Source organism: Pterocles gutturalis, unplaced genomic scaffold (assembly GCF_000699245.1).
Source record: "Pterocles gutturalis isolate BGI_N339 unplaced genomic scaffold, ASM69924v1 scaffold18301, whole genome shotgun sequence".
Classification (NCBI taxonomy): Eukaryota; Metazoa; Chordata; class Aves; order Pterocliformes; family Pteroclidae; genus Pterocles; species Pterocles gutturalis.
This window is the reverse complement of record NW_010098248.1, coordinates 50,775-78,699: the sequence shown is the minus strand read 5'-3', so window position 1 is coordinate 78,699 and position 27,925 is coordinate 50,775. Positions and strand designations below refer to the sequence as shown.

General features: G+C 38.1%; 1 protein-coding gene across 1 annotated transcript in view; it reads right to left on the bottom strand.

The window, feature by feature from the left end:
- Positions 1 to 1,795: 1,795 nt before the first annotated feature.
- JAKMIP1 (janus kinase and microtubule interacting protein 1) overlaps positions 1,796 to 27,925 on the bottom strand; it is a gene marked incomplete at both ends in the record, with an annotated part of 70,672 nt that continues 44,542 nt past the window's right edge. The window contains 7 exons of the mRNA XM_010072391.1: positions 1,796 to 1,840; positions 4,593 to 4,658; positions 19,734 to 19,937; positions 21,514 to 21,591; positions 24,005 to 24,073; positions 25,847 to 25,912; positions 26,934 to 26,987. Coding sequence (XP_010070693.1) covers positions 1,796 to 1,840; positions 4,593 to 4,658; positions 19,734 to 19,937; positions 21,514 to 21,591; positions 24,005 to 24,073; positions 25,847 to 25,912; positions 26,934 to 26,987 — 582 coding nt within the window. The remainder of the gene's footprint in view (positions 1,841 to 4,592; positions 4,659 to 19,733; positions 19,938 to 21,513; positions 21,592 to 24,004; positions 24,074 to 25,846; positions 25,913 to 26,933; positions 26,988 to 27,925) is intronic.

Below are 27,925 nucleotides of genomic sequence, written 5' to 3'. Positions count from 1 at the left end.
TTTTTTTTTTTTTCCCCGAAGGGACCCGTAATACTATCTGCTATATCAGCATGGAAGCCTATAGATCAGGCCCAAGCCTTGTACTCATAAAAATTTTTGAAATAACAGTCTTTCAAAATATTTTAAAAGGAATTTTTAAAATATTGGTGATCTCATTAAGTTTACAGAATGTTTATAATGTGTCTCTGAACTTGGTCAGTACACTTTTCACAGTATTTAAAAACAAATACATTCATCCAGACATTAGCATCTCTAGCTGGGACTGGAGTAAAAAAGTTGTATGAAACTCCAAAGGCAATAGTTTGGTGACTTCCTTTAAGATTCCTTTTTCAAACTTACATTAACAAAAATACCTTCTGTCCTTTCTGATTCCCACAGAATAGAAAATTAAACTCAGACTGTGGTAAGGTGGATGGTTTATCACAAGGCTTCTCTTTTCTTCAAACACATCTCTATAAGCATGAGCTCAATTTTGACAAAATAAAGGAAATTTCAAAAGGAATGATCAAAATGCTGCAAAAATGTTGCTCAGTTACCACTCATTTTCAACATCCATCTAGCAACCAAAGAAAGCTACTGTGCTTGTAACAGATCAATAATACCCTTGGATTACATTCCACCTATCTTCATCTACCATCATTTTATTGCAAAAAAATAAACCACAAACATATGTAGCCATGCTAGTAATGAAAGACCAGAGCCAGTTTGCAAGAGCATCAACACAAAGATGATAACTGAATGTACTGGGAGCTGAATAAACCTCCAAAAGAGCTAATGATAATACAGGTTTGATTTTTCAAAAGTACTTGTGATCTGGGCAGAAGAAAATACTGTTTCAAGCTTAATGTATGGTAAATATAATAGCTTTTTTGGGTAACCATTGTCACCATGCTGCTTCATCATATGGTACTTGATAGCAGTTTCAAAGGGCTTGAGTAACTACTATAAGGAGATTTCAGGAACATAATTCACAACAGATTCCAAAGAAGAAAAAACTTGGAAAAAATGTGAAGGTAAAAACATTGTGTATTTTCAGTTTAAAAAACCAAATCAAAACAACAGCAACAACAAAACTACTGTGTAAATATTCCATAGTTTTAAACCACAGTTTAATCCTTCAACAGTTAGGTTGTTGAATCACCATCCTTAATGAAAGGCAGTGGGCAACTTCTGTTGCTCTAGGGAAGAGGGCTAGGACTGATTTTCTAAATTGTATTTCCATCTTATTCTGTGTGAAAGGTGAGCACTGCTGTGTTAGCTCCTGCTATAGCTGAAGAAATTCACTCTGTCTTTTGCATTGAGCTGAAAGGATCAGGACACTGTGGAAAGGATAGTGGGAATAATGGTAGCGTCTCAAGGGAGAGAAATGGAGGTTTCTCATCCTTGCCCTTTCCATGTTGGATTGCAACCTTCACATCCTCTCATAAAACTGAAAACCAAACAGTGTTCACCACCTCTCCGTCTGGCATGACAGAAGGTAGGATTCTACAGCAATACCTGAACTTTTAGACAAAAAGTACCTGCTCTGTGGAACTGAAAAGCACCTACTGCAGTTAGGGCAGTCAGTATCTTAGAATGCAAAATCATTTCTCATTGAACACCCGATGACCTTCTACAGAAGTCTAAGGTAACTGAAGGCATCCAAGTTGGATTGCATAGGCGACTCTTCCTCTATGTGCAAGCAAAAACAGTATACCCTCCCCCGTGGTTTTGGGGTCTTACGAAGACAATTCTCAAAACATGGCAAAATCTAAGAGTTAAAAATTGAGTACAAAGAAATGTAAAGAATACCAACCACACATCTTGGCTCAGTTGTGTCATCAAGGCCACAGAATGAATGCTAGTGAAAAAAACAAAAAAAGGAACAAAAACTATAACATAAGACCAAAAGAAAATGAGGAAAAAAGAAAAGAAAAAAGATGTAAGATATGTAATATGAAATCCAATGACATTACATCAGTTATTCTTACATCACGAGTAATTGAGCTGATCTGAAACAGAGATACAGTATACCAATCTTACTCTAAAAAGTGGTAACGGTACAACAGTCAGTATTTGAGGGCAGCTTTACAAATGGTAACATTTGTGGATGATGTAACTTCAGAAATGTTAGGCTTGGCTTTGTGACTCAGCTAAGTACTTATAGTTACACACCTGAAAGCTTTCCTGAACCAAGACTTACCAAGCCAAGGGCACAAACTAAATGCAACTTAAATGGTAGAGAATCGGTTATGAGAAAAGCATGATGTGTTTAAATACCACTTGTTCCTCAGGTATCAACTGGTAGAATTAAACTGAGATTTTACATTATTCCTTTGCATAGCCTTTAGAAGCAGGACAGTTTGCTGAAGAATCTATAGGGCAAAAATACTGTCATCTTTATGTTCTTGCTTGACAGAATTTTACATAAAACTTAAAAATTTAATCCATTCCTAAAGGAAAACAAAAAGCCATACTCATAGTGACTACGAGTAGTGCACTGCCCTTAGCTACAACCAGCAATGAGGCTCAGCTATAAATCCTGCTCTTCCTTCAGAAGCACAAGACTTGTCTCCACGAGAAATTGTAGTGCTCAGTATGAGCAGCATGCAGCTGTCAGTCTGCACCCACTGACATATTAGACCTTCAGAATAACAATGAAGCAGAAGTACATCATTTACTACTGATTCTCTAAAAACACAATCTTGCTTCGGTCAGTCAAATTCAGAATGGGATTTAATCCCAAGGAAAAAAAAAAGTAATACAGATAGGAGGAAGCCCTCCACCCATCCAGGAGTTAAAGGATAAAAGAAAATTATAAAGCTTTTTTGAGTTGTCCTGTTAATGTAATGTTAAGACAAAGAGAATGTTAATCATTTTAACTCATTACAAGCTTTCTGTTAAGCTTGTGATTAAGCTGTTTCTTTTCCAATACTGTTCCCTATCCATTGCACTGATGAACCAGCACACATAATGTTAGCTTCCATTTTCAAAATTAGCAGTCTGTCTAATCCAACACCTGCTCTGTAAACTGTCATGGCAATACATTAAGGGCTTACATTTTTGTAATAGCAACTCCTAGAGATTTAGATGTTTTAGAATAGGTGGATAAACACAATTAACACAATTTGCGACAATTAACATGTAGAGATATCACCTATCCCTCAAGGTTTCTCTCCCTTGAGGAGTTAACTGCAGCATCTTAGACATCACTGGCTGTTAGGCAGGAACAGCTTCAGGTATAGAAATGGTCCAGGGCACAAGAGGGCAAAGGCAGCAAAAGAGCCCTTTAAGGGGTGGATACTGCCTATGTTTCTCTGCTATTGGAAATGGGGACCTCCTCCCTGGCAGATGCAGACAGACTAGCCCCAGCCAGGGAGTAGTGGGGGTGATGTAACGTGACAATTAGCAACAGCAGCAGGCAGCCCAGCCATCACAGATCTTCCTCTGTCTCTCTCACAAACCCAGATGGATATCATAGTTCAAAAAGTGCAGGATGAGGTACTGCAGAAGTGAGACAGCTACCGTGGGAGCAGAAGGGGCCAAGGAAGCTGCTGAGGGAATTGTAGTAGCTACTAGAAGTGCAATACTCCCAGAGGGTGACACAGGGAGGACGGTCACATCCCGAGAGCAGATGAAGGGACAGTGAGATTAGTGAAGGGTGAGAAAGAAACCTTCCCACATCCAGCGTGGTGGTCTCCAAAGCCTCTCTCAGTTCTCCAAATCCCACTGACCTCCTCCAACTCCCATTCAGAGTCCTCCAAAAGCCTTCCTTTTGCTCTTTTACCTTGTTCTGATCCCAAAAGAAAAAAAAAAAAAAAAGACTAAAATTCCACTAACTTCTCCATTCAGCCCAGCAGCAAGTTTATGTAGGATTAAGTACCCATCCATGTGACTCATCTTGGAATAAAGGCACTGGTTTAGCAAAAGCAACATAACTAAAACACTTTGCTAGGGCTTAGAAAAAGCCCCATTGTCAGCCTATGCCCTGCAGAGCAGCCTAAACTCCACAGACCTGGGACACACTTCAGCCCACAGTCCAGGAACCTCACGTCATCTCTTGCTTGGTACCACCGTGACCCAGATACATTTGCTGTCTTAAGCCTCAGTCAGAGCTTCTTCAAAAGAGGAGAAAATTTGGATCTGGGATATTAATTTGGAACTTGTTTCTATCTTAAAGCAAGAAATATTTTTTGATTGTGGTGTTTGCCACATGCACCTCATTATTTTTTTTTTTTTTAATTTTCAGTGCTTGCAAGTTTTGCAATGTTATTTGAAGAGTAAGACTGAGCTAACCGAGTCTGTCAAACAGAGACAAATCTCTATGTTGTTTCTTGATCTAAACCACAGCAAATCCTCCTCTTTTTAGTCTAGTGTCTTTCCAGACCCCTTGATTCCTTTCTGTACTTGATAGAAAACCTAGACAGTAAATATTTTTGAGCAGGTTAGGGTCAGAGCTTCATTTCATGCAGCAATGACTTGAACTCAAATTTTATCTTGTTTTAAAATAGATTTTGTGCTATTAGGTTAAGTACTATTAACATCAATGCAACAGAGATAAATAAATTAGTGTGGAAAAAAAATCCATCGGCACTGCCGAGGCATTTATTTACCTTCTCCTCAATTTCTTTGAGTTGCCTCTTTTGAAGTTCTATTTTATCTTCTAGTTCTCGAATTCGCTGGAACACACAAAAAAAAGCAAAATAGAAATTATTTTATCTAATTTGAAAAGTATATGAATCAAAAATATAACAAATTGATTAAGACTTAAAAGAACAGATGCCCATTATTGACGTAACATTTCCTTTGCAGTTAGATTAGGTATGTTCATGGCAGATTTGCTTCACATTTCCATTAAACCATGGTATTTCAAACAAGCTGCACATTTAGAACATCATGTTTACTACCAGGAAGCCTAGTCATTAGCACTCATTAATCATAATTTTAACATACACACACAAACAATTCCAATTAGCAACAAAATTCTTAGAAGTCCAACACTTCTTTCTGTGCAACTGACAAAAGTTTTTCTACTTACCTCGACAGTCAGCAGATCATATGATTACATTTTATTTTAACTCGCTATTTTCCTTTCCTATAAAACATAACTATGCTTCTGGCATAGTCACGCTATACCAGAAAAACAGAGCACACAGATTTTCAGATCATCATCAAGACACCATCCAGAGATCCAGCTCTATCCAATTACCAGAGTCACCTCCCAACAGAGTCACAGGGAATGTCTCCTTCAGAGTAGCTCTCCGTACTTCTAAGGATTTTCCTTGTTCAGTTCCACAAAGGTTCTCCAAAAATATGACTGCATTGGGTGCACGTATCCCATCTTATCTCTGTCCTGTTGTTTCCTTTCTGTAAATTATGCTTATTTTCTTTTTCTTTATTTTTTTAAAAATTATTTTTCTGGGCTTCTATCTTAAGAAGATGCATTTTATTACATTGTACTTGTTACAGATAATGTAAGTTCATAATTTTTTTTAAAATTATTTTTTGATAGAAACCTGGAATCTCCTACTAACAGCCACTGGGAATCTGGGAACAACTTTATACTTTCAGCTTTTATTCAGGATTAACTACTTTACCTGGCCTACAACAGATAAGGTTATTTACAATTCCTGAACTTTGAAAGAGAAAGTATTATCTACTCTAATTTCTATGCATAGGTCAAAAAAATCAATGTAGCAGCTACTGCATGAGTCCCAAATATTTTATTACACCCGAATTGATTTGACCAATAGTATCTCTTTCAAAACAACATCCAACCATTATTTATAAATCTGTGTGTCCAACAGTGGTTGACTACATGTATTCCATTCAAAGACCTCAAACACTGGGAAATGCCCCACGCTTGTGGCAGCCCAGGACAGTTGCAGCAAGGCAGCAGCTGATCCAAGGACCATTTTGTATTGGTTTTGAGAACTACAAAGTTCAGCCTGAACATTTCAAATCTAACCTGGAGCTACCCCAAAGATGAGGTAATTCCACCCTGAAATTCACCTTGCCTAGGGCATACTAGTCTCAACACAAATATTGCAGACAGGTGACAAGCAATAGTTTTGTTACTGTTGCTGCTGTTTTGAAATAAAAAATCTTGCTTGAATGACTGTTTTCAATATTTTGCAGTCAGAATAAGTCAATCAAAACCTTCACTGTATCATGCTGCTTTGCTCAGAGATTTCCCCAGATAATATAAAAGCACAAACCAGATTACCCTCATGTGACACAAGCACATGAAGCTTTGCTGACAGTAACAAATGCCCCGAGCACAGCTGTATTAATTTCACTTTTCCTCTATTACATTTGAATTGATTTATACTTCATCTACTCTCTACCTCTCAAGCTATCATCTTCATATACTGTATGTGATTCTATGTACCAGGAATATTACAGTCTCTGTAAAAAGCCGTGGGATGAGAAGCAGAAAGGTGTAATCACCTCTGAGATCTCTTGCCCATCAGCTTACATCCCTCTTCTCTCCTTCTAATTTCAGTTCTGCTGATTCCTACTTACAACCACATCCCAGATCTGAGCGACAGACTTCAATTCTCTGGGGGTCTTGCTATGCTCTGTGATAAAATTTGACCATGGTGAGATAAGTGGAGAGAAGCAATATTTTTAAACATCATTTTCACCTTGAGATTTATCATGTGAGATTTTTTTCCAATATCTGCTGAGAACTCGCCTCTAGAAAAAAATGAAAATAAAAAAGCCCCCAAACATCTCGTGACTTTCTCACCACAGGGTTTCCAGCAAATATTCTTTTATAAAATAACATATTAATTATGATAAGATGACATTTTTCAGATTTGGGAATTCTGTTAATTAAGTAAAAATTGAGATGTTATTATTCCCTTATGAATTTTTAATCTTTTCAAAAGATTACAGCTATTCAGCTGTTCAGAATAGTCCTAAAAAAAAGGTCTGAGGCTTCTGTTTTCCAATTCCACCCATAACCCATCATAATTGTTAAACTTTGTAACAAAAAAAAAGGGGAATATTTTTAAGGTGAAGAAATATACACTTTCCTAAAAATCAGTTTAAACACAAAGACAGCCTAGCAACTGAAAGTGAATACACATAGGGTTGAATTTCTTACTAGTGGAAATCTACAAAAAATCCTTAAAACAACTAGATTTATGTTAGCAAGGCAGATATATACAGGCTGGATATAGACTACAGGGCAGATACTTACATTGTACACATGTGCATACATAGACCTGTTCCAGAGTTGCCACCTGAGGATAATACATTGAAGACGGGTGCCTAGAATTTAAATAGCTAGTATTTCCCTCATACGAGTGGAAATCACAATGACAGAAGACTTACACTGCAATTTAGTAAGATTTTGTAACCAACTTCTTTACTACAAAAACTGAGTTCAAACCTACACAGGTCAGAATTTGTTTTAAAGCACAGCTGTGGGCTGGAATTTTCCACCAGGTATCGAAGCTTGGGATTGTTTACTTCTAGTTGTTTACTTGCTTTCTCCAGGAGTATTGTATGGAGGATTATCCAGGAGGATGAAGTGGGCGTAGCTATTCCCATCAATATCCTCTGATTGCACAGGGTCAGCACTGGACGACAGCCAGCCTAGCTCAGCTATTTATATATCCTGAAAAATCTGATTTAACTCATTTATGTCCATTTAACTGCAGAGATAACCTTAAAAATATACATATGTATGCAGTATATTGTCAGGGAAAAAAAAGATTTACATCTGCATATGGTATTTAACACAAAAATAATTATTTTTCCCCATTGTACCTATCTGAGTTGACAGCATTATCTTGACCATACAAAGATAGCAGTTTTCAAAATACGACTTCAAAAAATACATATAAGCTACATGCACTAATCCTAACTTTAACAACAAAAGTATCTTCTAGAAGTAGCAAGGATGTTCCTCAGTCAAAGGTTGTATTAAACTACTGAGAAGGAAATTACACAAAAATTACATATATTAATTAAGACCAAAGTCAGGACTGCTTGAGATTCAGTATAAACATTTACATCTTTATCTACTGTTCCTTTTATTTGCAAGAATTAGCAATCAAGAAGCTGTGGACTCACTCTCGAGTTTTCAACACTTGATTAGATGCTTTCAGTGAATTCTGATTTGTTTATGTTTGCAAAAGCATAACTGTGACAACAAAACAACCAGAACTATTTTATTGTTATCAAGAAATTCTACCTGCTTTCATGTTTCAGGGCATAATGTGACGATCAGTAAGTTGAGCTTTTACTACTATGTCATACAGAGTTATAACGGTTGTGCTATAAAAGCATTCAGCTCCATCCTTGGCAAGGCTTGCAGGAACCTTGCAGGGTAAATCCAATACATTTTCAAATGTACAAAAAACTACTTGAAGAAGCAACGAAATCTACTATATCTCGGTCTCAAAACACTAAGAAGTCTCGGTTGAGAAGAAAGCCACAGGCTGTTCTTCCATTTATTTTCTTTTGTAAAAAGGTAGGGATAGAATATATGGAAAGAAAACCTAAAACCAGCACAGTGTTTATGTTTCCTTTAAAGCCCCAAGCAGGGTCACAGTGAGAGCGAGGACTGGGGACAAAGTGGAGCCGTGTTCTGCTGGGTTGTAGCAATTCCTGTGTTCCTATGGTTAATAGCTGCTCCTCAGTCACGTGAGTGCACGTTTTTGGGACTGACAGGATTCACAAGAATAATACTGTGTTGTCAAACCATGGGGCCATACAAAGGAATTACTGTAGGCAAACAAAGAGCCACAGTCAGACAAATGAGAATTAAAATGAGAATGCAACCATCAAAGAGAAGAGCACAAACACTAGGGACATGGGTTCTTTCCACTGTCCATCTCGCCTGCATTGAAAACCCACCTGCCAAAATTAATGAATACTAATTTGTATTGATTTTATTACAACAGCAAATAAAACTTCACAAAACTTCTGGATGATGGACGGGTAGATTTGTGAACACTCCCTGTTACTACCTTCACCCCCATGGAGCTCTCCTGAGTTCTGGAAAGGGGGTTGGACAGCATCCATTTCGGTATGGCGAGACCCTACTTGATAGATCATCATTCCATTAGCAATAAAGTTTGCTGCCACTTCTGAGTAAGGAAGTGCTTGTGAGCAGCCAGAAAGCAGCCGGGGCTGAAAGGCCACAGCGCTGTTCCGAGTTAACAGCAGGTGGCTCTGCTGGCCAAGCCACGGCTGGAACCGCAACTGCAGCGCTGCCAGGAAGGAGGCTCAGCTGGGAAATCCATTTGCATTTATTTCCAACATGCTAAAGATGTACAACATACGCCTTATCTGCAGTTTGAAAATACGTTGGAGTTCCATTATAATTTTTTTCTTAATAGGAGTTGTATATGCTTCATACGTACAAAGGTAGGTGGCTCAGCTATAATCCTGCTGGACAGCCTAAAAATGCTGACAGTTAGGTAGGAGAGAAAACATCCAGAACATTAAGACAGCTAAAGCATACATTTCCTTTGGATTTCTGTGGTGTGAAGACAGGCATATCACTGAAAGTCTGCCAAAGCACCCCTAACACAGCACGATTTACCACATCACTGAACAGAGCTGTACAAGGGAAGTTTACCATCAGTCATTTCCAGTTGTATAAATTATACGTTTATGATACCAAGATGGGACTACACAACACTATTACTCACAACAGTTTGGACCAGAAGGGGAGTCTCCAAGTTTGCATGAAGCATTGCTCTATAGGTGCTGCCTGATCTGGCCTATGAGGGACCAATTCAGGTGTCTCTGCACCTGCAGCTCAGTTTTCCTGACAGTTGGATGATTTCCCTAGAGATAACAGTTGTTTTCCAAACACATCCAAACTCAGTAAAAGGCTAGATAACTCTAGATGCAAATTCATTATTGTCATGAGTCCCTTGTACAAAAATGTAAAAAAAAAAAAAAAAGGGATTATACAGTTTTAAAAATGGAATTAAAGGTGATGGGTTCCTTGCAGATCATTCAACTCAGAGACCAGTTCCAGTGGAATGATATTAAGGCATTACCAGTGGAGAATCAGCTAGCTACTGATTTCAAAAGGGAACTTTCTGTAATTTTTGGCATGGTCTAGCTCCTGTGGCTATACTGCAACCTCAAGGTTGCAAACCACCTCTCTGGGATGTCTGAGGAATCCAGGTTTAGGTGAAATGCAAGGAGCACGACGGTGGAGGTGTACCTGGAAACATTACTCTACTTTCACTGAAAGAGAAATTCCAATAACATGGGCTTAGAAAACTCATCTTGCATTATGGAGTAAAGAAGGAAAAATAATGAAGCTGATAGTGGAAACTATAATATTGTACTTCCATTACTTAATATCATTGAATGGTTTATCCAAAAATGAAAAAAATGCTCTATTAAAAAAAAAAAAAGGAAAGTTAATTGCATTCCCACACATTAAGCATGTGTGCCCAACTTGTGTTATAACAGCAATCCATCTACATTGAGTACTGTTTCCATTAATACAATGTCCAGTGTAAAGAAGCACTGGAAAAAATAGAAATCCTTCCACTCAGTACGGTGAGCCCTGCATTGCAGTCTCAGAGCTATGATTTTTCTGCTGGAGGCAATAAATCAGCCTAGTAATGATTTATCATCATTTAGAGAGTTTGGCATGGGGCAACTTCAGCATTGCAAAGAAAGCAAATTGATCTGAGATATAATGAAGTGCTCTTCTACTCTAAGACAATAGGTCCAAATTTCCCCCATCAGACAAGATGTGCTTATTTGGACGTTTGTCTTAGTTTTTCTTTCATGATACCTCAAATTCTGATGAGAACTGGATTATGTTTCTCTACAATTACATGGTCCCTTACACACATTCTGGTTTTTTTTGACCTGATCTCCCAACTACGTTTTTAGTAGGAAACACAGATTCTGAGAATGTTGATGTTTTCTGTTTATTGGATAGTGATGCTAGTTAGATGAAGTAGACTTCTTCATCCAAGCCTTTCATCCTTTCCAATTCATTCATAGCATTAACCGGTCATTCAGAGTCCTCAACCAACATCTTGGATGGCTTCAAAACCTCACGGAGCTTTGCTAAGTGAGGAAAATGTTACCAGGATAGGAACTTCTGTGACAAATTTTATCTGCCAGAAAATGACGACCACATCAGCCTTCACATAGGTGTCAAGCTGCAGAACTGATGTGCAGAACTGATGTTCTTGTTTCCTAGGTAAGTGTGTAAGTAAAGAACCCATCCAAACAAACATACTCTTTTGCTGACAGTAACATCAAGAAGATCAATTTAGCTGGTTGCAAAACATGTTCCTTGCTATGCTACTATAGTTGTGAAAACACAGGGGTCTAGAAATCACCTTAATGGTTCCTGTGACATGCTCTTATTGGATTTACATTCATCAGCAAATCCAAGAAAACAATTTGATAATTTTAGCACAAAGCAGACAAAGAAGGATTTGCTAAGCTGCTTAGAGCTTCGGCTCTGAAATATTGGAAAGGTTCAGGTTGATGTCTATTTACAGGATAGGCACCATGGATGGACTATATCAGACGGGAACTGCGTTTTGAATCTTTGAAGCCAGCTTATGATCAAGAATGTATCTCATTCTGCAGCAGAATTTATCAAAGGAAATATTTTATCAATCTGACAAAGGGAAGAATCAATGTTATTTCATTATATCGTTACTTTAAGCAGCTTCTCAACACTATTAAGACACAGGTATGTAACATCTTTAATGTGAACAGTACAACTATATTACACGTATAAATTTAAACAAAGATTAATATAAACTGACTTGCCTTTAGCTATTCAAATCATTAAGCTGATGGATAAAATTCCTTAATAAAAATAAATTTATTATTTTCTTGATTTAAAAAAAAATTAATGCCTTTTAACAGCTGTTTAAAAGCCTCTACAGTGTTTACAATACAATTTGCACAGGTAATTGCCACATGCATTTAGTCAAGCTGTTGGATCTGCTACCTTAATGGGTCTGGATTCAGGAACTGTTCCCTTTAGTCCCATATTCCTAGAATGTGATTTTGCATAAAGGTCATAAAGAAACAAGCAAGTGCATTGTAACAGCGTTAGCTTAAGCTATTTTTTCTGCCATCTTGTTCTACTTTATGAATAAAATATAAATTTCAGACAGTTGACTATGATAATAATAGATAATTTTGGATATACTGTACCTCTCTGATTCTCAGCAAGGTCTTTCTTTACATAGCAGGTAAAAATTTAATCCCTTTCTGTGTTCTGCAGTCTCAGCCTTGACAATCCAATTAATAGCTACTGAAGTGGGAGAATTTTTCTTGTTAATCTTTATTGTGCATTTGTAGTTTCTTTATTTGTCTTCCTAAGGAGAATGAATCTTTTAGCAGCTGCACTGATACATTTCTCAGCATGAAAGTTAATATGTATTCAATCACATTAGTTTTAGTAGTAAATCTGTGAATTTTATAAACGCATTTATCTTAAAATAATTGTTATAATCTGACACTGAATGACTGGGCGTACATGAAGATATGGCTGAATATTTACTAGTAAACTTGCGGGTTTTAACACTGAGAGTCTTTTAATTTATGCTACAGTAAAACTCCATCACACATTGATATCTAACAGAAGAATATCAACAGTCCTATTGTTTTTCATTAGGGAAAAACAATAATTAAAGCCACATTAGCCTTGTATCTACACAGAATGTCTATTCTAAATCTATGTGAGCTCAGAAGACAAAACACATTCAACATCTTAAAATTGACTCCTTGACAGCCTAGACTCATTATCTGTGGGGAAAAAAAATAGGCATAATGTCATATTTATTTAGCATTAAATTTAGATTATTTTCTATTCTGATATTTAAACAGCAAATTCCCGTGTAAGTAATTATCATGATATATGTATGAATTGTGCATATGAAAACACATTTAATCTTCACTTCTATAACAAACTTCACAACACTTTCTTTTCAGACTTTCTTTTCCTCACCTCTTACTGGCGTTTCCTAAGAAACACAGGGTATTCAGGGTTTCAGATGAGAGGATTTCAGCATTCAAACTTCAGATAAAAGTTTTCTTGGTTCTAGTATTACTTTAAGGCATACAGTTGGTCTTAAGTTGCTGCTCTTAACTTGAGTGCAAACTCAATCACACCTTGTTTAGGACAAAGGGAGCAGACCTTTTGGATATATTGTGTAGGTATTACATCAGTCCTGCTATCATCCCTTATTCAGACAAGTAGCATCACTAAGGCAGTTAGCAAACCAGGTATGGTTTGAGCTGAAGCCTAAATACACAGAAAACATCCATAAGGAAACACTGTAAGATAAACATGTAGAAATTGCTAAAATGAACTCCCATCTGCCACGCATGCCATCTATGGGAAATTACAGTTTATTGTGATAGAAATTAAGTTTATTGTGATATTGTCATTACAGCAGCAATGATGGCTTGAAAGACTCAACGTTCACTCCTGCGTGACAAATCAATACCACAGGTCAACTATGATTAACCTAGTCAGGATGTGCTTGATGAATATAGATTACAGTTAGACAGCTATTATACCAGATGCCTTTACGAGCAATTCATGAATATAAAAAAGGCATTATCAACAATAAACCAGTACGTGTTTAACAGCAAATCACAGAACATTTCTCAACTGCATGCATTAGTAATTAAAAAAAAAAAAAAAAGAAATAATTGATTGCCTTATGCATTCCTCTTCTTCATGTATAGCGGTACACAAATAGCTGGGGATGAAGTTTGATAGCACCTTAACACTTCAGATTTAAAATACAAACATTGAAACAGATAGTATCTACACAGATTTGTACGTAAAATGATCTGAGACTTTCCCCAATTATTATTGTGTAAGTAACCTTAGTAGTAATACTTCTATCTACTTTCTGAACCGTGTGATAAAGCTGTGAGTTTTTGACCAAGGCAGCCCCTCTGGCACAAGGCAACATGCCAGAGGAAGTGGTGTCTTTCATTTGTCCTCTCTGACACAAGGTAATATTCCAAAGAGGACAAACTTAAGACAACACGTCCTCATGCCTATCAATGAGGTACACTGAGCATAGCATCTTCCCTGTCTCTCTCCCTCTGCCAAGAACCTTCCCAGTCAAACTTTAAACCTTAATAATTCTCCATGGGTGGAAACCAGGTGGTCTATCAACTGCAATAGAGTACATGGCAAAGGGGAGCAGAACAGCTGCCGGGTTTATCCAAGCTTTGCCTGAACATCCGTAGTATGTCAAGTGGCAAGCCTCAAGTTCCTACTTCCCATTGACAGTGTATTAACAAACAAATTTTTTAAGATGAAGGTTTTCAGAAAAAAAAACAACAAAAACCCAAATATGTATTCCAAATGTCTGAGTCAATAGGATCTCATAGATACGGTGACATCCAATCGTATGGATTTGTAAACCAGCTACTCTCCCGGTGTGAAAAAGGTGTCCTATCTACAAGAGAGAAGGGAGAACTCCAGGCATCCACTATAGCTTTGTTTGACCTATAGGCAAACAGATCTTCAGGTCAGAAAAAAAAAGGAATGAAGAAACTCAGGGAAGGAAATCTGTTTGGTGTTCTTGATTTCAATCTGTGTTTTTATTTTGACTTTTCAGGACAAAAAAAGACATCATTGTTTCTGACTTTTCCTTGGTGTCCATGAAAAAAGTGCCTGAGGCACCACATTGGCATTGAATCATTCTCTATGGCAGTGACATATAGAGGTCAGTCTTGAGCTATACCTGTTTTGTCCTAAAGGACTGTCCTATGCCTTCTAGTAAAATGTGCAAATAAAGTGGTAATTTCCACTTTTATTATCAATGAATAATCCAACCCGGTCATAGGAGGAAATGCTATAGTTCAAAGAAAACTCAGTTCAAATATTTCCAGCTATATTCCAAATATTTGGAGCTGGCATTTGGATGCCTTCAGCATTCCATAGATGTATTACATTCAGGTCTAGAATTGAAGTGATGGTTTGTTTTATTTTGCAAAACTGAGCTCCACCCAAGAATATACTAATTCAGTTTAGAATAAAACACCCCTGGTTTAGTACAGTACTACAATGCAACTCAGAAGTTTCATAGGTTTTGATGATACAATGCAACTCAGAATTTTCATAGTTTTTGATGATACAATGAACTAACATCTTTTCTATTTCTTTTTTCTTACAATTTTATACAAATATAAGACTGTTTCTGGGAAATTATTGGATTATATTAATAAAATCTGTCTCTCATATCCTTTCTGATTGGCAGCAACCAATTTTGGAACTGAATGTGTGTCAATCTGCTGTCCTTCAAGAATTTTCTAGCTTCTCTTTGTATTTAAAATAAATTAAAATTAAACCAGAATAAATTCTATTTCTATTATAAATTTTCTTCATGTTTGAATATTGCCAACAGTGCAATTTGAATTGATCTATCCTAATTTAAAGCCTGGTTCTGATCACTTTCCACAGTTTCTTACTCCAGAAGCAGCTACAGTCAAACCAACAGGAATATATTTCCAGTTAGATCCCATTCAGTTTATGTAAGGCATGATTTGACCTTTAAATATTTATTAATTTCAGCAGATAACACAATCACAATATATTTTTATGGCAATCTAACCATGATGCTGTGTGGATTTGTTGTGTTGGGTTTTTTTTTAATGCTTGGGGTTTTGTTTTGCGGGGGGGTATGAGTTTGTTTAATTAAGAAGTCGATATTACTACTTCAGAAACACATTGTATTGCTCTGTTTGAAATATTTTTTCTCAGAGATGGTTTCTATAGCTACACCAACACCTTTTTCTCTCTCTCCTGAAATGGTTTAGCATGTTTTTATATATATAGATATGTATTTATATATATGTAAAATTACCCTTCTTAACAGAACCTGCTAGTAATGATCTTTTTACTTTGCAAAATGCACACAAGTTGTGCCACTGCACTGACCAGAGCACAAATGTTACTTGTAAAGGAAACTTGCTAAAAATAAACAAGACACTGATTTACAAAAGCTTATAATAACAGCATAGCACAATGAAACGTTTTTGGTGGCAATATATGAAGGAAGAGCAGTTGAACTGCACATACCCTATGGCTAGAAGCAAATATCACAAGCTGCTCATGACAGATTTTTAATTAACATATTTTGCCTCCTCCAAGTAGAGAGGATGGTGTAAATCAAAGCACCTTCTTTGACTTAAAGTGAATATTGTCGATATGCTTCAGCTGAGGATCTGTCCCCCAGAGCTGCATGTTGCACTCTGGGTTTAATAAAAGCGTTGTATGCCTTAGCAAGCAGATCTAATCACACTGACTAATTTGGCTTCGCAGAGGCCTGGTTTCCTTGATACACAATGGGTATACATGAATGGTTCCATTTATACACTAATGAACAAAAATAGTGTGGGGCTATACATGCCCAGGATGAACAGACCTACCCATGTAAGAGGGCCTAACATCCTAAAACACATTTATTTCCCTGGAACAAAGTCAATACCCAGTGGCTAAGAACTAAAGCTTTATATCTGGACAAATACGCACGCATAAAGAAACGCTGTCTCACATTTGGACAACAGTTTACTCACTCTTGAGTAAACTCTGTCCTTTTCAGACAGTACATTGTCAAGGAAGAACTTTTACCTGTTCTGTAAAGCCAGCATCTCACAAGTTAAATCCTGAAAGTCATGCATGAAGCAGTTCTCTTATAATGAAACCCTGCAGACCTACCTGCAGTGTTCATCACATGCCTTGCTGTTTCTGCATCCTGCAGTGTGGCCAAGGGTCATTTACATGTAGAAGGAGAGAACTCAACTTCTCCTTCTCCCCCTTCTTGGACTCTCACTCTGTATGTCTGATACAGAAACTCCGACTCAGAAAAGGTTGCAGCCAGTCTGCCAGGATAGGCAGAACTGTTCTTTTGAAGCCCTTGTATCAGGCAGATCAGAAGGTAATGGAAGAAAAGAAACAGGCCTTATGGAAGTGATCAAAATTACAGAGTTTCAGAGAATTTGGAGTCTTTAATAGATGATTTCGGTTTCTGGGAAAGTTTGAGAGTGTTTGCAACAAGGACATTCTGTATTAAGTCTTGCGGGTCCGTCATGCTGTCATATCATTCTCCATAACCTCCACTTCAGCAGAGTAATAAGGATAGTGCATACCATACTGCAGACTATAAAAACATGACCAGGACTAGACCACAATTTTGCCAGAATAAAGTGCAATGGGTGTTTGCTAATGCAGCAATGTCAGCAAAAGAAGAGGGGATTCATTTAATGTGGCACCTAGGGATGATTAGAGCAGCTTCACCAATGCTTTAGGACTCTTCCAACAGAGGTATGCTCTAATTTTTGTATCATTTCACTTTCTGTCATCTGCTGGTGTAGGTGAATGTAATCCTATGAGAATTAGCCCTGTGACACTACTGATCTACGGTAGGGGTGTGTGCTTGTTTTTAAGCTGTGGATATTTGCATACAACTAGTAGGTTATCAGTGTTGACCACCGGTCCCATAAGGACCCACAAATACAACCTTCAAGAAGAAAACTGAGAAGAAACTGAGCAAAGGATTTCAAATGGAATCTGTTAATCTCCCATACACCAGGCAGATTAGCTACCATCTTTGCCTTCATTTTTCCTGTCTACTACAAGGGGTTAAAAATAGATGACTGAAATACTTAGCTCCTTATTAAGCAGCAGAATTCAGTTTATTGTTGTCCTTCAGGGCTGTAACATTAATGTGTCTAATGAGATGGGCACAACACAAAACTCTAATGACAGAGTATACAGTGAATCTGGAGACAGGTACATAAACATCCATGGCTAATGAGGCCGTGTTTATGCTAGCATTTTATTCAGAGGAGGAGCGAAGTTTTTTTCCACACTCATCATATTTACTTTTATGTTGTGGATCAACTTGTGAATACATGAATTGGACTCAAACTGAAGATGTGCTGAAAAGTTACACCTAAATTGGTCTGATATTGAGCAGTCCATGGGACCATGGACATAGTCCAGATTAAACCCCTGATACACACATAGTATGGATTTTGAGTCCTTGGGAACAATTGTTTCACTCTACAAATCTACTCCTATTTTTCCTTCCCACTTGCCAATATTATATGAGCCTAACTTAGAAACTCTGCACAGGTGTCCCCCCAAAATACTTTCCAACAAGGGTTACAAAAAGGTTCTAGCCTATAGTGGTCCTTCAAACAGCGTCTAACTACATGTCTGGTGGAAGCAAAAGACCAAACTATATCTACTCTGAAGTAGAAACCTGACATTGTATATTGCTTAGGTGTAGTCAACACAGGACGTCATTCGCACCTGTTAAATGTAATTGATAAATAATATTTACACAACTGAAAAGTACTGCATTACTGTTCTGAATAAAACATCAACAGTCTGGCTAGGAAATTGGACTGTCTAAGAGACTGGCAAAAAACGCCCACATTCTCACTAATTTTCGGCTACTCTAATAAGATAATAACTATATAAGCTAATAACTTTTGTCTCCATCCTTATTTACTAAATTTCATATATTTACTCCCTCTTTCTGACACTCTTAGCATCAGATGTTGCCTACCTTCTCCAGCTTTCTATACACCATCACTGATCTGACACACATCAAAAAAAAATAATCAAGAGTTGTTCCTAGTCTCCTGATCTCAATGTTACACCCTCCAAACCAAGGGAACGCAGTGAAGGAATAGAAGAAAGAATACTTAAAGGAAGCCAGAGCTCAGTTCTGACACTGGCACAATAAGCACTTCTCAATCATTGTAGGATGACAGGAGATGAACACAACAGTGCCAGTTCAGTACATCAGCTGTGGTCTACATTCATCTACAAAGCCAACCTGAACAGAGAGAGGCTAAATGCAGTTCTTGCCCCAGAACCAGCATCTGAGACAACAACATCCTGAACTCATCTTCATAGCAGAGTTTGGCATTTAAAATATGTGATTCCAGGTTTGCACAGAAAGCAGCGAGAGCAACTGGAAGGCAGTCCACAAGATCTAAGACATATGGCTGCATTTTCCAGGGGTCACTATAAAGACGAACTAAAATCCTTAAGAGCAATTACTCCTGCTGGAATAATTAACACCCTGAGACATGTAACACTCTTCTTTCTCCAAACATTTTGCACAGTAAAACTAGCAGTCCTCTCCAGTAAATAATTACCACATTTTCCAGGAACTTGCCTGAAGCCAGGTTGTCAGTATTTGACCTTAAAGAAGTGCTTTAGACAAAGCTTTTCTGAACTAATTTAAAGGCATGAAGGCTTGTAAATGACCTCTTAAAAGACTTGCTATGACTTCCTCTATTTTTTTTTAATTTTAAAAGATTTCAGAAATAGCTAAAAGATATAAAAGGGGAAAAATTATTTCCTGTAATTACTGCTTTTACCTTTCCTCTTATATATGAGTGTTTTACTCTTACAACCTTCCATTCCAGCTTTTTCTCATTTAAGCCTTAAACTTGCAACAAGCTCCCCACGGAGTCAGTCCTGTGGAAGACTCTGTGGTTGTACACACATGAAACAGATTGTGCAACAGGACCTTGTAGTGAGACGGTGACTCGTTTTGTGAGTGTGCCATGCCCAGCACAACCGGGTCCTAACACCACTCCTCTACTTGACATGGGAGCAATACACGGAGTAGACTCAGAGCAACTCAATGAGGTGAGGGTGAAGTGATGCTGTTATACGGGCAGTGGCAGCAACCACAGAGGTAACACCAACAAGAGGGAGGAGAGAGAACCAGGATTACCTGCTGTGCCTGCTGCAGCAGCTCCATTCGCTCGTGCAAGATCTGGCTGTCAAACTCGCGGCTCTGCCTCAGGATCTGCCGCCGCACCTTCTCCACTGCAGCTCGCAAATCCTCCCTCTGGGCTTCAGTCAGCGACTCGCTTGCCCGCCTTCCTGGATCCTGCTGCAGGGCATTATACAGCGTGGCTTCCAGCTCCTGGATTTTCTAATGCAACCCAAATCACATACAGACAGGCTGCCATTTGAATCCAGCAAGCAAACGACCCACCAACAGCTAGAGGAGAAGGCTAGCGAGCAACGCCTTCGTCCAGGGGAAGGACAGACACAGACAGGTAGACAAAGCGGCAGTCGTGAGCAGTGAGGAGCATTCCACATAGAGTGCACATAGCCTCCTGGCACCGATTTACACCCAGGCAATGCTTCCCATTCTAGTAACGGATTCATATCCTCTATTTAAGAAATATTCAGATGATAGGGCTGTGCTCAATACATAACAAACCCCCAGCCTCTGATGCTGAACATTACAAAACTGATGCAAACTAACAGATTCCCTTCCACTGTGACCAAATTGTTAAGCCATCCCACAAAATAAAAAGCTCACAGAGAAAACCGTGAACAACAGAAATCTTACTGTCTCCCTCTCTCTGGCCCTACTGTCCTGCCATCTGTTGCTGTAAGTCCACACCACTGGCTTAGTTCCAGGTTGCCATAAGCAATGACGGGAGGAATGCTTGTATACTTGCATACGCTAATCCCTCATCAGTCTCTTGCCATTTGCCAGATTCCTAACCAGATTCTCATGCACTGACCAAAACTGCAGCACTTTGCAAAGCAGAGAGCACAGGAGAACTTTACATTCATATGGAGACATGTATTCTCAAGAGTAAAGGAAGAAAGGAATCATGGCAGTTTCCCTGATTACTGGGGTTAGTATGGTCCTATTAAAAACCAGCATCCAGACTGACAATATTTGGAGCATCTGACAACATCCCTTTAGCCCTCATAACACCTTTGTGAGGTAGGTAATTCTATCCATATTAGTGATGTATAAACAGCTGCACAGAGAGGTTAAATGGCTTGCCCAAGGTCACAGTGCTAGAAATAGAGACTGCTTGCTTTTATTTCTGTTATCTGCTCTGAGCGCTAGACCTTGCTTCTTTTCTGAAAACATTTTCCCCATAAGAAATATTTACAATGTATAAATAATTCTACAGGACATTATATTTTGATTCCCTGAAGTTTCACTATGAACAAAGTTGGGTGTGCAATTACTAATCCCTAGATAATTCCTAATTTTGCTTAGCCTGACAGAGGGCAAGCTTGCAGCTTCCCTTTTGAAAACTAGGAAAGGTAAGGTTGGATAGGACAGCATAGGAAGGAATCGCATTGGAAGAACAAGCATTCCCAACTTGGAATAGGTTAGCAGAAGTAATACTTACAAAATGCTTAGGAAAAAACGAAATCTGAAAAGTTCTAATGTAATTTCTGGTGTATTTTACCAGTGATTATTTTTTGTACAAATAGACAAGCTCTTCCCGTTCCAGATGTACTAACAAAATGACCACATATTTTAGAATAAAAAAATGCAATGCAAAAACATCGTACTTCTAGATACTGTAATCCATTTCCTAGATCTCCATTTAAGTAGTATTTGATTTCCTAGTCTGGCAAAAAAATAAATCCATTAAAAAGAACCCTATTTATAATAAAAGAAAACAAACCAACTCTGTATTTTTCAAATTTGTTCAAACATGAAAATTTAATGACTGATCTTTTCCTACCATGTATGCCTGGTCCAGAGCTTGCTTCCTGTAGTCGAGTTCTTCCTCTAAATAACCCTTCTGTTTACTGAACAGGTCCTGAGCAATAATAAAAACAAGGGAGGGTTTGTTCTTTATCCTAATTCATGAAGAATCATAAATGCCATCATTCTTATTAGAGTTTTCCACTTGAAAGCAAAGAAAATGTATAGCCAATGATCACATTCATCCTAAAGATATCTGGAATATCAAATTTACAATATCAGCACTTAAAATACGTGTATCATATTAACGAGTTGTACTGATAAAGTGTACACCTCTACACCAGTGGACAAACCTGCCTTGACCTGACAGAAGTGCACACAAAGGCTGAAAGGTGAAGGGGAATGTACGTGCATGCATGTGGTCCAATAGTTGTTAAGTTGCGCAGGGCAGGCCGAGGGAGGAAACAGAGACACATAAGTGAGAGCACTTTACTGCTTCTCTGAAAATATCCAGGAAATCACTGGGAAACCATAATCTGTGCTGTCTAGCCTGTTCTTCTAGGCAGGAACCCAGAACATGCAGGGACCTAGCTGGGTTCTGCAGCAACGTTCCCTGACACATTAGTGAAGCAGAAGTAAAAGCTCAGCTCTGAACTCGTAAAGGTAGGAAGCCAATCTGAAATGGGTAAGTGATGCCCAGAGAGGTTAAATGACTTTAGCCGAAGAGCTGAAGAAGTTTTCAACACACCTAGGATTTACAGGGGTTTTTTGCTTTTGTTTCTAAAATCAAACTCACCAACTTTCTCAGTTATGTGTATATATACGTATGTATCTCACAGCATCATAGAATGGTTTGGGTTGGAAGGTACGTTAAAGATCATCCAGTTCCAACCCCCCTGCCATGGGCAGGGACACCTTCCACTAGACCAGGTTTCTCAAAGCTTCATCCAACCTGACCTTTAACAACTCCAGGGGTAGGGCATCCACGGCTTCTCTGGGCAACCTGTTTCAGTGCCTCACCACCCTCACAGTAAATCTATATATGCACATAGCCCAAGCTGGGATTTCAGTAGAATTCAGTATCCAAAACGATGATGTTGCAAGAAAGTTGTGGACATGGCTGTTGCACAAGACGCGATATCACTGTGTACTATGTACACATAGTAAAGGACAGGCCTAAAGTGCTTACAAGTGTCTGACACCAGAGAAGACGATTGACTTGCCTAAGACTATGGAGAGGATCAGAGCTACCGAGAGATCCCAGAATAGCAATGCAGCTGCCCTGATCATGTTGCTTCTCCAAAAGCTATTGTAAAAGCCAGACACAAAAAAGCAAGAGGGAAGGAAACAAGAACAGGATCTCAAACTCTTAACATGGGTTCCAAGAACAACTAAATCAGTGCTCAGCCCTTCTGAAAGTGTTACATTAGAATATTATTTCTAAACTTATTTCACAATTGAGTCAATTATTGGCAATGGAGACTCTCAGATTGCTATGCTAAACAAATTGATACAGGGCTATCCAGAGTAAGACTTGAAAACACCCCAGATAATAAGTGGGAAGATAATAAACCAACTTAGAAAGAACCTATTATTTTCTAATTCCTTTTATAAAATAATCTAGTATTTGTGGGCACTTTCCCTCTCCAAAACCTTTGCATTTTTCCGTAACAAGAGTTAAAAATAAAGAAATACTAAATGTGGAAAGGATCATACCTATGTTAAAGTACTACCAGTATGATAGGCTACACTCAGCAGAGAACACAGTCCGAGCACTTCTTTTGTGGCCCAAATGCACACTTGTTCAGTGGCCCTGGGCAAATCGCTTAACCTCCCTGTCTCAGTTTCCCATTCTTTAAGAGGAATGTAATGCTGATTAGTTATCTACCCGTAAAAGGTGTGGCGAGGATTAATCAGTGTTTGTAAAGCCATTTGAAGATGAGAAGCACAGCATGCATGGTAAACCAATAAAACCAGACACTCATTGTTCCAAAACTCTTTGTTCAACACAGGGAAAGACAAGGTCAGTATAGCACTGAGCTTGTTATGCAAGACAGAACTGCTTTTGAGAAAACACTCTGCCTTTAAACATGAAGACCTTGGAGCAGGAAAGGTCATTTGGAGTAAGAGGTCTTTACGACTTGTCCGCAAGCTGATACCAGAGAGCAAAGGATTATCCTTGACAATCCTACTAACATGGCCTCAAGATTAAAAAGACAATGCTGTTGCCAGACAAATAAATACACAGAGAAAGCACAAAGACAACTTCACACTGTTTGGTTAATATGCTCTGCAAAATTATGCCTTTGTGTCCTAATTTGTATATATTTTGTTATTTTTGTTCTATATAGCTTCCCTCACACTCCAAAGAATACAAGCAATAAATTGTTCTAGAAACCTGCCTATTTCACCATGAAGCAATCTCTGTTAAGCAGAGAAAGGCAGCAAATCAACCTGTGATGAAGATACATGTTCCCTTGAGATGAGCTTTAGCTAAATGAATTATAGTTTTAGTTATTGTTCCTTACCTTTTCATTCTCCAGGTCTAACATCTTCTGTGTCAGTGCAGCTTCTGTCCCCTCTATCTGTTTTAACCACTGCATGAACATTGCAGTGTGAAGAGGTAAAAATAAAAAATGAGAAAAACAGAGCTTTTGAAATATTTGCACTGAACATTTTGCAAGTTTCTTGCCAAAACTCCCAGGCATGTTTCCCCCCTTACTCTCTATTCACTTCGAAGTTACACATTAATAAACAGGTATGAAAACATAGACAGAATGGAGAACTGTAGAAATGTACTGAGGACTAACAGGTGGAGGTGGTTTTTCTACAATAAATTAAAGGGTTTTTCCCTCTGTAAAGTTCAAGAGACCAAACAGATTTGGGTGAAGAATTCAAAATTAACCCGATTGTTTCCGACTTGATATATCCAATGCTCATTGGCCTGATTTGTAAAACCATTCTATGATTTCAAGGCACCAGTCCTGCATTTTTACAGATGGAAATTTAAACAAAAGCAAAGGTGGCAAACTTGATCTTTCATTTCGCACAGTTTGCTGCCCCCTTCCCAGGAAGAGCTTCATTTCTAAAACATCAATAATGTAGAGGGAACAATAAAATGGACAGACAGATGGAAGTTCATGTGGTTGCTACCACAAATCCCTAACCATTCTGGTGACAAACAAAACAATCAGAATCAAGAAGAATGGCCACTGCATTCCAAAAGTAAAATTACATATTTTAATTGCTAAATGCATGGATAGAAAGTTCTTGCTTAATTACTAACCATCACCAGGATTATATTAACATTCAGCATTTAAATTTATTGGAATGTATGGGAATGCTCAGTTCTGAATTGTTTGTTTAATTTCCTTATTCATCTGCAGTAAGGATCAACGACTAGCTTACTAGATTCTTTTTGTAGCACCAGCTCCCATTAAGACCAATTGTAGCTTTGCCACTGATAATTATAACTTTCCTCAAACGTTTTGCTTACTAGCACTAGATTAGTCCTATTTACTTTAACTCTTGGTAAGCATTACACATTGGCTTTTTAAATTTAGGGCTTTGGTGAGTTCATTGGGGCTCTGACTCAAAGGAATTAATGGCATCTCAATTTTTTCCAAAGATTTAGATAGGAAATCTGCAAACATAAGTTCACAAATAAACAAAATGTGAATCCATTAAATCATCCTTATGGACCTTCCACTGTTTAAGAGACTGGTGGATAAAAACAGAAACTCGTGTTATCTACTTAGAATGTTTAGCTTTGTACAGAGCCAAAAAAAGTGAACAGGAATACTATATTCCCCAGTGATTCTATTCTCATCAACTTTGTTTTCTTCATTTTGAAGGTGACAAACTGAAGACATTCCTAAAGAACTAGTTGTGCAGAACCAAGTGACCTGACTGATTACCTGTCTTGTGAAAACTACCTTTTTACTCTCTATGCCCAGTAATTTATGGAGGAAAGGACCACATATCAGTAGGAGTTTTTTCAGTCATACACAGAAACGGGCCCAAAATGGACCACGGTGGTACGACACACAAAGGATTTCACAGCACCCTGTTCCCAGAGACCTGAGGACACTGGCACTTCTGAGAATGAAGTTTCTTTTCTTAAGTGGCTTTTTAGTGCTTTATTCTAAGGGAACATCTCCAAAGCTTGTTTTTATTTTTAAATTGGGTTTATTTCATTAGTTTGGTTTTACCTCAAGACATCACAATTCCAACAAAGTCACATAAGGATGAATACATGCTCCAATCCAGACAACTTTAACAGAAAAGCCATGCTTCCCTGGGAAAGTCATGTGCCATCTGAGAAGACACAGTCAGTCTTTAGGGAGAGAAAAAACTTTACTGAATTCTACCTTTTCACAGAGGGAAAGCACAGTCCCAGCTTGGATTATTGCAACCTGTTCTTCATTTCTCAAATTCTAAAATACAAAAAGATGCATTTTAAACTGGATTGGAAATCCATGCTTCAATACAAGTGACAAATTTAATTGTACTGTAAGAAATAAACAGCTATAACATTTAGCATTTTATACACACGACCAGAAAGGATCCCATGACTAAAAGTATTAAAAGCCAAGTCAAGGGTACTTAGTCTCCACTCTTTTTCACTACACCACTCCCACAACACTTTTGCAACAGTACATTATTGACTGAAAATTAAGTGGTTTCTGTCAGGGATTTGGAAATGTCTTTTTTTTCTTCTATCCAGAAGAATGCCAGTTCACTGGAATATAGCCCCACAGCAAGTGAATCTTCCCCCTCATGCACTTCAGAGGTAGACTTCCCATTAATGAAAACAATGCAAAGAAAGAGCAAGTATCACACAAACCTCCACAGAACTTTCAACATTAAAAGGAAATCTAGAGCTTAAAACTAGTATTCTAAATCCCTCAAACTCTTAAAGCTGCCTTGTAAGTGGACGCAGACCCATGGATGTTTGTGCCCCAACCACACCACCAAGATTTTATACCATATTTGGCAATACAGGAGAAGAAAGGGAACCAGTTATCCTTGCCCTTTCTCCTAGCAAATCAACTCCTGGCAGAGGGATCCTTCACAGTCGCAGGTGCTACTATTACTACTCAAGAGAAAAAAGTCAGGAATACCTTGGTCTGGCTTTGACTTCCTTACTTTTTCTCCCCTAGCCCAGTTTATATCTTTTCCCTCTGCCTGCTACAGTGTCTTTTTTTTCCATGTCATTCAGCCAAGATCAAATCCTATCTTGAGAAAATACACTTTTCACTAGCACCAGTTTAACTGAAAGATTTTCTTTTAAGTTTGTAATAGTAGTACCTAACCATTCATATTTTTCATAAAAACATAGGCATATAAAAATCACTCTGTGTGTTTTCTTGAACGTTATTTACTGCTGTGAGGGAAAAACTGCTTTAAAATAGCCATAAAACTAGAGGTATATATTTGAAATGAAAAATCTGTTACCCCGTTATCTCCAAGAATATCTAGCTTCTTCATAAGTTCAGATATATTCACATCCTGAAAAAGACGTTCAACACTTATTTTTTATATAGCAGGTGAGAAACAGTTTTCATATACTACATTTTATGTACCTTTATTCACTTCTACATGCAAAAAGACTTGAAATGTAAATAAATGAAACATTAGTTTTGCATCGCAATTACAAAAGTGTTATCAACACTTGCAGAGACAAATCCAAACGTCACACTTGATTATAGCAAGCAACCCGGATGTCTGTGTGTATGAAGTTCCTGTACGATTCACATTTATCATCCTGCTCATGTATGCAGACGAAAGATCAAAACTGATAAACAGGAGTAAAGGACTAGGTTTTTTTTCTTTTTGTTTGGAGTGGAGCATCAAGCACATCGAGCTAAAGAACTTAAAATGACAGAGAGCATGAACAAAATAATTGCAAAGGTTTTTTTGGGTGGTTTTCTTTTTTTTTAATTTTCTTTGTTTAAACAAAAGAAAGGAGTTTCAAATCAGCCTTACAGTGGAAGAAAGGAATATGCGTGGTGGGCTGAACATGCTCCCCCGAACACTATCAGCTCACAACCTTTGTGAATAGAAAGCCTTGTTTCTCTGCCAGTCAGCCCCCAGATCCACAAAAAGCAGCAAACAGCCATCCTTATTTCAGCATAGTCACTGAAATCAAGAAAAACACTACTCTGACACAAAAAAGAGAGGAATAAATTCACCCAATGTCTGTATTTTACACAGTGCCAGGGACGATTCCTAGGAACTCTACTTTCTACCTTAGAAAGTTGCTGGAAAGGTTCGTGGAAGTGTTTAACCTGTGTTAATCATATTCTCCTGAACGCTCCCATGTATGGTCCACAAGTTACCATGGACCAGGGGTCATTCCTACTGACAGCTTGTGTGGAGCCATGCTATTTGAAGGTAGGAAGGCTTGAGAGCATGGGCAACGACCAGTCCATGTTAGTCTGAAATGC